General features: G+C 48.5%; 1 protein-coding gene across 1 annotated transcript; it reads right to left on the bottom strand.

Moving 5' to 3' along the window:
• Positions 1-531: 531 nt before the first annotated feature.
• TAC1 (tachykinin precursor 1) lies at positions 532-9,645 on the bottom strand. Its single transcript, XM_036761806.1, has 6 exons — positions 9,523-9,645; positions 7,597-7,693; positions 7,087-7,131; positions 6,556-6,579; positions 4,365-4,418; positions 532-729 (listed from the first exon to the last, which is right to left on the bottom strand). Exons 1-6 carry the CDS (start codon positions 9,643-9,645, stop codon positions 680-682), a joined length of 393 nt encoding a protein of 130 aa, XP_036617701.1. The 3' UTR covers positions 532-679.
• Positions 9,646-13,402: the final 3,757 nt, after the last annotated feature.

Here is a 13,402-nt window from a genome sequence, read left to right as displayed (position 1 = left end):
AATCTGGTTTAAAGTGATTATATTACTGCCCTGTGCAAAAAGGAGGCAAAACATCCAGAGTGCTGCCAGGTGGTATTTTAATGGAAAACATTGGACAACAATAATACTTCCTACCATGAAATGAAGCTCTAGGGATGCCCTCCAAGCCCTGCATGCCAGTGAGTGCTTTCTTTCCTTCTCTCTGTCCCCCTCCTTCCAGCTGCCTTCCCCACCCTCTCTCTTTCTGTCTCATATATTGAGTCATAAAACATGAGACACGCTGCAGTGATACAAATATATTTCGATCCCCCAATTACAGAACATCTTAACCATGGAGATGCAGTGGAAAGGGTTTGCGCTACATTAGTGGCAAAGCGGACGTTACTGCATTAACCAAAACATTTACTTTTCTGGGTGAACAAGTCATCACCAGAAGCACAAGTTCATAGCCAATAATGTGCTTGGTTGTGAAATATCAGGGCTTCCATTTCCAAAGGATGCAGCTTAGAGCTAGAAAACACTTATCCAATGGGGGTCATTGTCACAATATGAAAAATAATTGTCTGATTGGATTTACAACTCAAAACCACAAGTGTTATTAAATAAATAATCATTTTGTCTAGTGAGGATCTTCAAGGACACCCCATCATTGTGGGCCATGGGAGCCCATGACATTGATGGAAGGCTGCTAGGTGGTGCTTCATTTGCGCCTTCTCTCATAGTTCTGTGCTGTGCTCCATTCCGAGGACCCTGAAAGGAGAGAAGGGAGCTCATGTGGTCTGTGGAGTGCTTGATGAGCAAATCAAATGAAGGGCTAAGAAATACTGGCCCTCACCTCAACCAATGAAGAAACATTAGCTATTTCTAAAATCTTTGATATCAACTTTCTCTCTCCTCCCAACTTCTTCCTCCTATATGTGACTTAAACACTATTCCTTCAGTTTCTGGTCACTCACCTGGTAAGCATGGACTTCTTTTCTTAGTATGAGATGAGATTGCTTCTCATGTCTGAGCTGGGGCCCAGCCATGGCTGGTGCCAGAAGGACCACAGCGACAAGGCAGTAATGATGAGGCAGCTGGGGCTAGAAGGCTAGGCTTGCTAGCTACCCTGTAACTCAAAGTGCATCTTCTCCTCTGATAAGAGGACAGCTTTATACAAGACACTATCTTGTAACCAAATAGCTTCAGGCTTGGTGGAGGGATTCATTGTGTCCTCTACCTCCTGGAAGGGCCACCAACCCCCCCCCCCCCCCCCCCCCCGCCCAGAGTCACCTCCATGATGTTTTGATGGCTTCCAAGAGCTAATGGTGCTCCCACAGAGCTCTGCAGAGAGCCAGTAAGCACCTGGGTTTCCTCCCTCCCTCCCTCCTTCCTTCTTCTGTCTCTCCATTTCCTTCCTTTCTTCCTTTGTCCCTCCATTTCCTTCCTGCTCTCCTCCCTTTCTTTCCTTCCTTCTTTCCCTCTTCCTTTTTAAATGTTCACCTCTCTCCTCAGATGTTATTGTCCTACAGTTAAAAATGATGTAAAAACAATAGATATCAATAAAAATCTATGTTAAAAAAGGGAATGAACAGAATGTGCCACCTGCTCCCCTCGGGCAATTGCTTTGTAAGTAAAAGGAAACCCTTGGTGGTTGCATGTTCCTCCTTCTCTAACCAGCTTTAGAGAATGTTGGGCTGTTTTCCATCAAAAAATGTATTAGAATAAGTGCCGGCATGACTTGAGCCAGCGTGGTCTCCTGACTGTGACTCCTCCACCCTGGGGGAGCTGGCCTGGGGCTCTGGTCTTAGCTGCCAGGAAGGTTCCAGCGACTGTTTCTCTTGGGAGCCTGGCCACTAAGGCCTCAGCCACAGGACCAAGGGCTGTGACGGCAGAATTATAAGTGTTGGGAGGAGGGGCTTCTCAGTAGTTATTTGTAGAAAACTTGCCCCTAAACCTATGATCAATCAAGAAATTCTGATGTAACACACACATGCACACACATATCCCATTGGGAACTGAGGAAATTATTTGAACAAATCTGAACTGTCACATAAAAATATACAGATAAATAAACCTTGAGAGGTTGGGGGGGAGGGGTTGGGATTAGCTAGATAATTGACTTATTCGCTATTTGATTTTAGATGGGTAGATATAAGCCAACCCCGTTACTGAACAATTTGGGAAAAATATGCTAGATAGCCATGAAAAATATTCTCCAAGGGTGGGCGGGGCATCCAAGATTTTAAAACAAAAAAACAAAAGGGCCCAATCTTTGTGTGAATTAAGAGCAAATTTGCTTCATTTACTCTTTTTTCTAATTAAATTTTAGTTTCACTTTTGAGTTCTTTCGGCCTTCCTCTCTGTCTTCCCTCCCTCACCCCTTGAGTAAGCAAGAGAAACAAAATCCATTACAAATATATACAGTTGTGCAAAATAAATTCCAGAGAGACAGAGAGACAGAGACAGAGAGAGAAGCAAACATGCTTCAGTCTGCTCTAGGAGGACATCAGCTCTCCATCTGGAGGTGGATAGCATGTTTCATCATAGGAACGTGATGGCATACTATTGTGCTGCTATCATTTACAATTTAAAACAAACTCATTTGAATTTAACTCATCTTAGGATGGACAAAGGTATGATCCTCTCATGTGTTCCTTCAGTTAAAAGCCCTGTCTAGTTACTTAAAAGATTTAAAGTGAACAAGACATTTGTGAATTAATTTCCTTAGTGTTGGGAGGCTGGTGCCGGTGACTCCATTTTCTGAAGCCAAAGCAATTCCGTTTCTGTCTCTGGGCCACTGAGCCCCAGGCCATTAAAGAGGGCAGGAAAGGTAGCCGCAGGCTCCTGTCTCTTGACTTCCAGAGACAAGTTCTCTGGATCATGGTTAGGAAAGCTGCACAAAAGCCCATTCATTTGATTCCTAATCTAAATCTAGGATTGAAAGTTTGTGATTGTTTCCTAAATCTACCTAAAAATATGGCCACCGCTTACAGTGTGACCTCGGGCCCTATCTGTTGGCCTTGGCATCCTGGAATGTAGTTCCAAAAGGAAGACAAATTAGAAAAGCAATCAAGAGTAGCCTGGCTAATTGGGACTGGGTCACCACAGATAATTTTTGTGGGCATGAAAGCATCTTTCCAGTGACTGGGTCTTTCTTGTTGCCCCTGGAACATGGAGATTAGTTATCTGCAGCTAAATTGAAGCCACGTTCATTAACTATGTTAATTGACTAGTTACTTCATGACACAAAAAATACAATAAAAATAAAAGCAGAAACCCTAAACCAAACCAAACCAAACCCACAAACCCCAACTCCTAAAACATTTCTCCCTTAATTGACTGTTTCATTTACTCTGCCTACAAAATCTCAGTCCCCAAGGTTGTCTCGGTGTTCAGGGCATTGAAACAGTTCGCCCTGACTATCCCGAGAGCTCTCAGTCACCTAAGACTTTCCATTTTGCACTGCAGAGATTGCCTTTAAAGAGAGACACCTGACTTCACATATCCTTCTGTCATTAGGAGCAACTTAAGAAATTCAAGTACAATTTGGGAAGGATTTATATCCCCTATGGAGAAAAGAAGAAGTTTCTTAATCTAGATAGGATGAGCCTGACATGAAAGTCAACAATGAAACTCTCCAAACATGTAAGGGGTTTCACAAAGTCAGATGGCCAGGCTTCCTTAGCCCTTCCTGAACACAGAAGAAGAAAGGGGTTTGGGCTACAATGGACCTCCGAAAGTTGTCCAGTGTGAGAGCAGACTTCCAAATGTTGTTGGACCTCTTGGGATCCTGAAAACTGGGCACTATTCTCCTTGGTCTGATGGTGCCTGAAGGTGTAGAAATGCACAAGCTGACCACTTCTCAAGGTCCTTTTTAACGCTGGATAAATTTGGACATCTGTGACTAGGAGGATTGATTGGTCATTCTCACTCTTCTCATGTCATCATCCTAGTCAATATCACCAGGAGTATTGGTGAGAGGCATAAGGAGGAAGCGTCCAGCTAGGTATCATCTTGGGAGGCTTTCTATTTGATAGCAAATGAAACTCAAGCTGGAGTTTTGATCTTTAAGTCCTTGAAGGATTTTTCCCATGCAACAGTGAGATTCCCTGGAACTTAGCTTCCAGTTAAAGAAAAAGGAGGAACAGACAGCAGAAAGACACATATCAGGATGGTTCTAACATTGACCAGGCTGCCTTTGAAAAGCAAGGGTCCTTTTCACTCTCTGCTCTGCTTGGGTCACTATACATGAGCAGCCCACAGTTACACTTAGTTTTAGGTCCATATAAACAACTCTGTAGTCTCTTATTCCATTTCAATACTTGGAGAAAAGGGTTGTGGGCAGTAAAAGCACTTACAGATTTAAGATGCTATCTCTAGTTTTAGTTGAGAGTTATACATACCAGAAGTTAAAGATCTTTTGCCCATGAGTCCAACAAAGGAATCTGTTTTATGCCCTGAAAAAATATATGTTGGGGTGTTGAAATACACAAAGAATTTTTGTGATTAGAAAAAGTAAGAAAAGACAGTCTCTTTCCTGATCAAACTTGTCTTCATTGGGACAGTCACTGAAGTGGGAACCTGACTCTTTCCTTGTAGGGTAAGCCCATGGGCAGGTAAACAGAGAAGCCCACATACATTCCAAAGTCTGTCTAAGGATCACTGAGTACTTTTTATTTGGGTGCAGAATTAATTTTTTCTTATAGAAATTTTAAATGGCTCCTAAGCAAACCAGCTTAGAGAGGTTTTCTGTCTAGGTTAGGGTGATGGGAGAGAATCCAGCTATTTCTTGCTTTCCCTAATGGAACACTTGCAAAGACCAGGTCCTGCTGCCTCTGTTCAGGCTGGCCCCTGTAATAAGCCTAGAGAAGGTGGGTAGCTGCAGGCTGGAAGCTCTGTCTGTCTAGGAGACAGGCAGGAGAAGAGCCACATTCCAAGGGCTGAGCAGAACCTCCTCCTGGCTCACAGGAAGAGGTCAATATTGCCTTAGCTGACAGAGTCTCAACCTTGCTCCCCAGCCTAGTAGGGTGGTGTGGTGGAGGGGGGAAGGGTTGTATGTCTACAGTTATTTCCAAACCTCTTTGCTTTAGGCTTGGCTGGTGTTCATTCTTAACGCTCACCAAGGAGCTTTTGGGAATGTGGCTGTCCATGAGACAACAGTGGAGTGAAGGCCAGTGAACCCCTGAAAGGGACAGTTTATAAATGAAGCAGGAGCTGCCAGGAGTTAATCTATTGGATGTGCTAAATCATGCTAGGAAGGCCTCAGATACCTTTTGGAGAAGGAGCCCAGATGTTAGACCGACAAAGCTCTTTTCCAACTAATCTAAGTCTCCATCAACTGCCCCTTGGAAGACCAAATCCTTAGAAAAGATAATTTTGTACCTCCCTGGGCTTCAGAAACAAGAGTACTTCACTTTCATTTTGGTGAACCTTCTCATTGCTGACATTGGCTTAGTCTGTCAATGCTCATGCAGGCAGAAAATGCCTAATTCTGACTCCCAGACAGGTGAATATAGATCTTCCCTTGTTGAAACATAAGCCTTTGGAACTGAATGAGCAGGCTTCACATCCTAGCTCTGCCACCTACTCGTTAGGGGACCTTGAGCAAGTCTCACCTCTCTGGGCCTTGGTTTCCTCATCTGTAGAGTGGGGATGCTTGTCTGATTGACCTCAAAGGCCCCTTCCAGATTAAAAGCCTGGTTTTATCTTGAGCTCAGACATTCCATATCAACAAAACACCACAAGCTAAGGTATGTAGACCTATCTCAACTCCCTGATGCCAGAGGTTTCTAGATGCTCAGCTACATTTGGGGGTTTCAAAAGACTTTTGGTTGGGAATCCCCTTGAAATGCAGGGGGGACTGACCAACTGATGGAGACTGTGGCCCTTTGAGGAGTGGGGCCTGGGAAGGAAGGTTTCAACATCTGCTCTCTCCCCTGGACCTGGAGATATTTCCCTGTGTCCTGGGTGGGGCTTCCCACAGAGGCAGGGTTAGCCAAACTTCATCCCTTCTGAATAACTGGGAGTGAGCATTTTAATTCACCAATTTCTGACCATGTTTGTTGAGCCAAGGGGCTGGTCAGAAGCTGCCAGGATTCCATTTCTAAAATGATATCTTGGACCTTCATCAGAGTTTGTTGAAGTCTCTGAGGAATTCCCCTTCCTCCCTGGGGTTTAAATGCTCAGATAACAAGATTGCACAAACCTAAATGTGTCTGTACCCAGAGCATAGTGTCAGGGGCTGGAGGAGGAGAGACACAGTTTAGGTATCTGCCCTCCTAGAACTTAGAATCCCCCATGGGGCATGACCCACTAATAAGCATGCTGAGGTTTTCCTAGAGTGCTGTTCTCAGGGTCTCCACAGATGTTCATCTCTCTGATCACTAAAAAGCATCAGAAAACCTGGCCTAAAGGTTCCCAGCCACTGCCTTTATAGAAAGCTCATTCTGGGTGAAGTCACACGCAGACTATTTCCCTTCCAAAGCAGCAGGATCATGAGTAGGTACATGCACCCAAACAAGAGAAGCTGATACATGAGTATGATACAAACTGGCTCATAATCATGACAAATATTAAAATAATATTGAAACTTACTTTTATGAGATATTTGGCCGTGCCCTAGGGGAAAGAATGGAAAGAGATTAGTGAGCATGAATAGGCTCAGAGGGTCCAAAGAACAAGCCACTCTGACTTGTTGGTAGCTGTCCAGGTAGCTACCTGATCAGCTACCTGGACAGCCACGTGGGCCACCTGGACAGCTACCTGGTTAGTTGCCTGGATAGCTACCTGGTCAGACACCTGGTCAGCTACCTGCACAGCTTGGCACAATGTCAGAAAATAGGCTCATGGAAGATGACAACAATTAGATCAGCCCTATGAGGCGGGAGAATGGATCACAATGGGGATATCCAGCCAACCCAAAAGTTAATAGTGAAAGCTAAACAATTAAGATTTTAACCTCAAGAAATTCCCCCCTCACCACCCTCCCCAAGAAAAATAAATGAATGGCTACAGGAAGATTCAGTAGCCAGGGTCTGATTTTCACTCATCAGCTAATGTGCACACAGAAGTGAGTGCCCAAGAGTATAATGCTGGGAGTTGGGTAGGGGGTGGGGAGATGTTTACCATAGAGAGCCTTTAACATGCCCACTTGTTTTTCAACTGAGGTATCTGACAAAAAATGAATTGACATTAACCAGGTAGAAATAGGAAGGATAGCATGAATTTCATCAAGGAAATGGAGGCTGGAGCTTTGATGTGGTCCAACGGGCAGCCAAGCCTTATTGTTCATGACTGGTGGCCAATCTGCACACCAAAGATAGTTTCTGTGATGGGTGCTGCCCTTGAGTGCTCTGCCCTACCCCCCTCCTCCCTCCCAGGGATCTGGAGGCCACTCACAAGATAAAATGTCTCCTATCCCGGGAATTTCAGGCACTTGGGTGTTGGAAGAGTGCATGTAAGAGGCAGGCGGAGAGGGGCTGGCTCCTGTGTGTCTCTTTTTAGAATCAAGTAAGAAATGGGGAGAAGATCAGGACAGAGCACCACCCCTCCCCCCAGCCTAAGGGAGGAGGGAAGGGCTGAGGGGTTCCAGGTTTCCCTTTGGAGCAGCTAGAGGAGAGGGGCTTGGGTACTTACCAGCATCCCGTTTGCCCATCAACCCAAAGAACTGTTGAGACTTGGGTCTCCTGGCAATTCTCTGCAGGAAATGCTCAAAAGGCTCGGAGAGCTCTTCCTGGGGGGGGGGGGGGGATGAGTGTGTGGGGGTGTGTGGGGGAGGGCAGAAGAACAGACAGACAGAGAAAGAGACAGAGAGACAGAGACAGCTGGTGGATCATTGGAGCAATGTGGAAGGTGGGGTGGGCTTTTCACCCTCCTTAATCCTTGAGACCAGAACTACAGAGTTCACTGGGAAGAGGGCCCTGGCCTGGGTTGGATCTAGGGAGCAGAGGACAGAAAGGGGGTAGGGGAAGATGAGGAAAGAAGAAAGGAGAGATGAGGGAACAGGAGAGAAATGCAGAAGAGGGGAGGGAAGCAGAAAGGAGAGAGCAGAGGAGAAGCAAAGAGAGGAAAGGAGAGGAGGGGAGGGGAGAGGAGGAGGAAAGGGCTGGGTTTTTTCCTAGCTGCCCCAAGTCCAAGCTGGGTCAACAGATCCTTTGCTGTAGGACTCAGGGGAGAAGGGGCTACAGCTGCACTTTCATGCCAAGGGGAACAGGATCCGGTCTTGGTACCTCCTCCCAGAGGGCTCTGCCCTGGACTATGTGACCAGCTCAGGTCGGTCTGGTTAGGGTCCCTCACTGCCCGGAACCCCTTTCCTGTCATTTGTCTCCAGGAGCCCCCTCCCCAGACCTGGGAAAAAGGAATCTACCCTTTTCTTCTTTTTGAGTGGGAGGTGAGGGAGAGGAACATCTATGTCGGCCCCAGAAGAGCCTCTGTTCTAGGGACTTACATAGAAGCTGGACTGGCCACAGAGTGACCCCAAGGCACTGGACCTGAGGCCTGAGCCCCTGCCCCACCCCCGAATGTTGCGTCTTTAGTGCTTCCCCGATCACTGAGGGAGGGATCCGCAGAGGTGAGGGAACCACAGAGGGAGCCAGGGCTCGACAGACCCCGAGGACATGCTTGTCAGCCCACGAGCTCTCCCTTAGATTCTACCCGGACTTCTAAGAGGGCAGAGACTAAGGTCTTGCACCCAACTGCATACTTTGAACGTTGCTGCAAGTTACCCCTCTCCTGGCAGCAGCTCGTCTGCCGAGTACACGCAGTCTCTGTCTCTCTGACTCCCTCCCTCCATTTCCTTCTCTCTCTCTCTCTCTCTCTCTCTCTCTCTCTCTCTCTCTCTCTCTCTCTCTCTCTCTCTCCCTTTCCCTCCCCTTCCCTCTCTCCCCACCCCCTCTCCCACGCCCGTCTCTCTCTCTCCCTCCTCCCCTCCTCCTCCGCCCTCTCTCTCCCCCTTCCCCTCCCCCTCCACCCCCCTCACACACACACACACACACACACACACACACACACACACACACACACACCTGTGCAGCACTCCATCACATACTCAGGTGCACATACATTCACATATGCTCGCAGAAAAGTGCTCTACATTTGCCTGAGCCCACTGACAACAGCCAGGGTCTCCTTCGAGCCGTGCTCTCCGCTTCCTTCTCTCTATCAAGCCTCCCCCTTTCCCCAAATTCCTCCCCCGCCCCCCGGAGCGCTCTAATTTAGCTGGGACGTAGCTGCACAGCCGCAGCTCCCCCGTCGTCCATTCTCTTATTCACCTCGCTCCCCTCTCCCCTGGGGCCCGTGAGGAGTACTGACCACTGGGGAAGAGGGGGATGGCGCACCTATTGGACGGGCTAAGAAGTGGGAATCTCTAACCTTGGGCCAGCGTCTGCCGTCCGCCCAGACCCTAGATTGCCCGTATAGGCTGGAGGTATGAGGATACTCCCGCATATTCGGCGGGACGCCAGCCTAGCCTGTGCTCTGCGCGCTTCCGTCGGGGCAGAAGCCAAGCGCTGTCTCCAGCACCCCAGCCTGGCTGGACAGAGCCCAGAGGGCACCGCTGCTTACCTTGATCTGGTCGCTGTCCGACCAGTCGGCCCAGTAGTTCAGATCGTCGTTGGCGCCCATTTCTTCTGCAAAAGCCTGAGCGGACGCGAGGAAGAGCACCGCCAGAGCCACGAGGATTTTCATGTTGGGAATGTGGGAGCTGGAGCGAGCTCTATCTGTCAAATGGAGAAGGTCCTGGCCCACGGCAGGACACCGAGGCGGTGTCTTGCGGTGACTGGAACCCAAAGGGCAGAACTGGTGCCTCCCTCAAGCAGAAGGGAGTTCTCAGAGGAACACACGCGCACACCAGAATCACCAACTCCAAGGCTGAAAGACACCTTATACGTTCCCTAGTTCAATTTCCCACTATGCATGAAGGAAACTGAGGCAGCATGGAGAAGAGCAGGGCTATTCTAACCCAGGTCCCCTGACGCCTAGATCATCCAGGATTTCCGCCTCCCCCTCGGTGTCTAGAAACCTCCCCCATCCTATCCTGTCCGTCCGTCCGCCCCTCTATAGCGTCGCTGAGACTTTGCCCGGAGAACCTCCCTAAGGTCTCTGACAGGCAGCTGGGAACCGAGGGACTCTTACCTCCTCCGGGCAGCGGCGATCTTTCTCTGCCTCCCTCTCTTCCACCCGGCTCGCTGGTGGAGCCCAGTCTCCGCCTCAGAGCCCGTACCAACGGACGGTAGCCGGCGTACGCAGGTACTGGGGAGCTCGGGGGGATTCAGCGCCCGCCCAACCCCTATTTATCTTGGCCTCGGAGTCACGTGACACTCTCCCCACTGCACTTTCTGATCCATATTCAATGAGTCCCCGCCTAGCTGCTGCTGCAACCCCCCTCCCCCCCGCCCCCCCCCAGCCTTCCCTGTCCCGCCCCCGGCCCAGCGAGTGTCGGTCAAACCCCGAGCCAATTGCGCTTCTAGTGACGCGATGTCGGGGGAGTAGGAGCCCCGAGGGCCAATCCTCGGCTTAGTTGTCGTCCGTGGGACGGTCAGGGGGAATAAGAGCGCCCCTTCCTTCTGCTCCTCGCCCCCGTAGGCCCCCAGGTCTTCTGTTCCCCTCGGATCCTGGTCTTTACGTATCTAAACCCACCCAACCCATGACTCAGGGAACTTGGCCTGGCTTCCGAAGCAGCCAGACGGGGCTGGTACCTCTTGACCAACCCCACCTCGCCCTGGGAGCGGAGTGGAGGGCCAGGCTCCCTGGCTTGAGGGTGTCGGGGAAATCTGTCAACGTCTCCGGGTCCCCTAGAAGCTAGCCTGAGGCTATGCTCCGTTCTTGGGCAGTCTCTGCGAAATCTCCGCAGCCTTCGCCCTCCCCTCCCCCAAGAGGCAGCTGCTCCCCGACAGCACCGGCCTTGATTCTCTTCCCTTCCCGGCACAGAGGGAGAGGGGAGGACTCGAGACGGACTACCAGCACCCTTGCGAACAGGGGGTGCTTAAAGTCGCTTTGTTACCTCAGGGCGTCATCTTCCCTACAGCCCCGGGTCTGTATAAAGAGTGAGAGGGTGGGGAATGCCTCTTGTGTATTTCTGGGTTCGCCTAGTTACTCAGGAAGCCCTCTACCTTTTACTCTCTCTCTCTCTTTTCCTTCCTTCCTTCCTTCCTTTCTCGTTGACTAAGCACCCACTCAGTGCTTGGGCACCGCATTAAGTCCTGAGACAGAACCAAACAATCACCACCTCCACACACTCCTTGGGGTCAAGACCTAGATTTAATTGGTGAAAGGAGAGAGCTCTAAGTGAAGAAACTACCTCCACTAATGCAGTCTGGCCTCTGGTCTAACCCAAGAGTGTAGCCTTTGAACTCTTGGAGTGGGGAGATGTGATAAGACTCACCGGCAGAGTAAGGCCACGGAAGCATCCTATCAGCTAAGGAAGAGAAGGGAGGGGTCAGTAAAAGCTTTCAAGTAAGAAGCAAGTGTCCCCCAAACACCTGGGCCGCTGATGAGAGCCTCTCCCTTATTCTCAGTTAGCAAAGCTCAGAGAATCAACTCTCCTGTTTCCTCCTCCTACTCCTCCTGCTCCTTTTCTTCCTCTCCCCTCCCCTCCTCTCCCTAACCTTCTCCTGCTCTTCTTCCTCTTCTCCTTCCTCTCCCTTCCCCCAATTCCAGCTTCCCTAGGTGTCCTTGTACTGTGTTGAGTGCTCTGGACAGTCATGTCTGGAACCAGCCTCCCTGCTAGCCTGTGACAGAATGAGGGATGGAATATTACTGTGCTGTAAGAAATGATGCATATGATGAATACAGAGAAGCCTGGAAAGAGCTATATGAGCTGATGTAGAGTGGAGTCTGCAGAACCAAGAAAACAATATGCCCAGTAACTAGAACAATGCAAATGGGAAACAAGTTCGCACTCAAAAATCCAAAGCGAATGTCATGAAATTCTAAAGATCCAGCAGGACGTGAATAAAAAGAGATGAGAGGATGCCCTGCCCCCACCTCCACAGCCCTTGGTGGAGGAGGAGGCCCACAGGTGTCACACATGACTTTCTCGATGTATCCAGCAGTTGTACTGATTTTTTCTCTCTCTAAAAACAAAACAAACACTTTGTCATACAGGATGGCTCTTGGTGAATGGGAGGGAGAGGGATGCATGGGATGCTATGAAGATATAAGAAATAGAAAACATCAATAAAAATTATTTAAAAGGAAAAAAATCCCACAACCTTCCAGAAATTATCATTCCTCCTGCACTCCTTTCACTGATCCTGTCTCCACTTTTAACCCCAGGCTACGCACACACATTTTTGTGTGCCTAGACACGTGGACCTGGGCTGCTTGTCGCCTTCCAGGCTTCTCTGTATCCATCATATGCATCATTTCTTACAGCACAATAATATTCCATTACATTCATGGACCACAATTTGTTTAGCCATTCCCCAAAGATGGGCAGCAACTTTGTTTCCAATTCTTAGCCATCACAAAAAGTACTGTTATAAATATTTTGGTGTATATGGGGACTTTTTTTTTTTCTTATGGATGGTTTCCTTGAGGTATAAGCCCTTTCTGGAAGAGTTTTTTTTTTCTCCCAAATCTCTTTCTTTGTTTTTCAGTTGAATGCAATGGAACTACCTGCAATGGTTTTTGCTTCTAGGAGCCATTTGTCATATTTGGGACCTTCTTCCCTGATGGCGCTCCCAGGGCATCTGTCCCACAGTTACTTCTGGTCCAGCCTCAGGAAATGAGCCAGCCACATACTCAACAATGAACTTCCAGCAGTTTAGGGAGATGAGGGGGGCATCACTTAGGCTGAAACCCATGGAAGCTTTGGCTAAGATCAAGGCTTCTATCCTCTAGCTTTGGCTCCTCCCTCCTCCATATGGTTGACTCACGGTGGGTCATGTTAGAGTCCTCATTGGCAGGCATGCCCTCAGGTCTAGACAGCACTCAACAGACTTCACTTTTTAAAATACCAATTTTCTTGAAGCTCAGAGGTAATTCACTCACTTGTTTGCCTCATCTTTGGCCAGGCAATGACATAGGGTTTGAACACTGACCTCTATCACTTATATGCTTTTCCACTTGTTCCAATTCAGGAGGATGGCATAACTTTTTTAAAATAAAAATTCACCTGGACACAGAAAACATTAAGACTTTTAGGGCTCAGTGATTTCTTAATTTTTTTTTTTTTTTAAGATTTGAAGCATCCATCTTTTCTCAGCCTGTCACCTACAGGCCCAGGGGCTGAGAGCTAGAGGAAGAAGCTTGACTTTTACAGAATAAGCCTGAGGCTGGGCTGGTATTTAATGGGAGCCTACTCACTCAGAGTTAGATATTCTTTCTCTGCTTCTCCCTCACCCCAAGAATCCACTGGCACTATGGAAATGGGGAGGGAGGTTTGCTGAATGGAAATGCTTGGAAGACTCACTACCTTCATGCCTCTTTCTGTTTGACTTTA

This window comes from Trichosurus vulpecula, chromosome 5, assembly GCF_011100635.1.
Source record: "Trichosurus vulpecula isolate mTriVul1 chromosome 5, mTriVul1.pri, whole genome shotgun sequence".
Taxonomy (NCBI): Eukaryota; Metazoa; Chordata; class Mammalia; order Diprotodontia; family Phalangeridae; genus Trichosurus; species Trichosurus vulpecula.
Note: the sequence above shows the minus strand (reverse complement) of the source record. Positions and strands in the feature narration are given on the sequence as shown.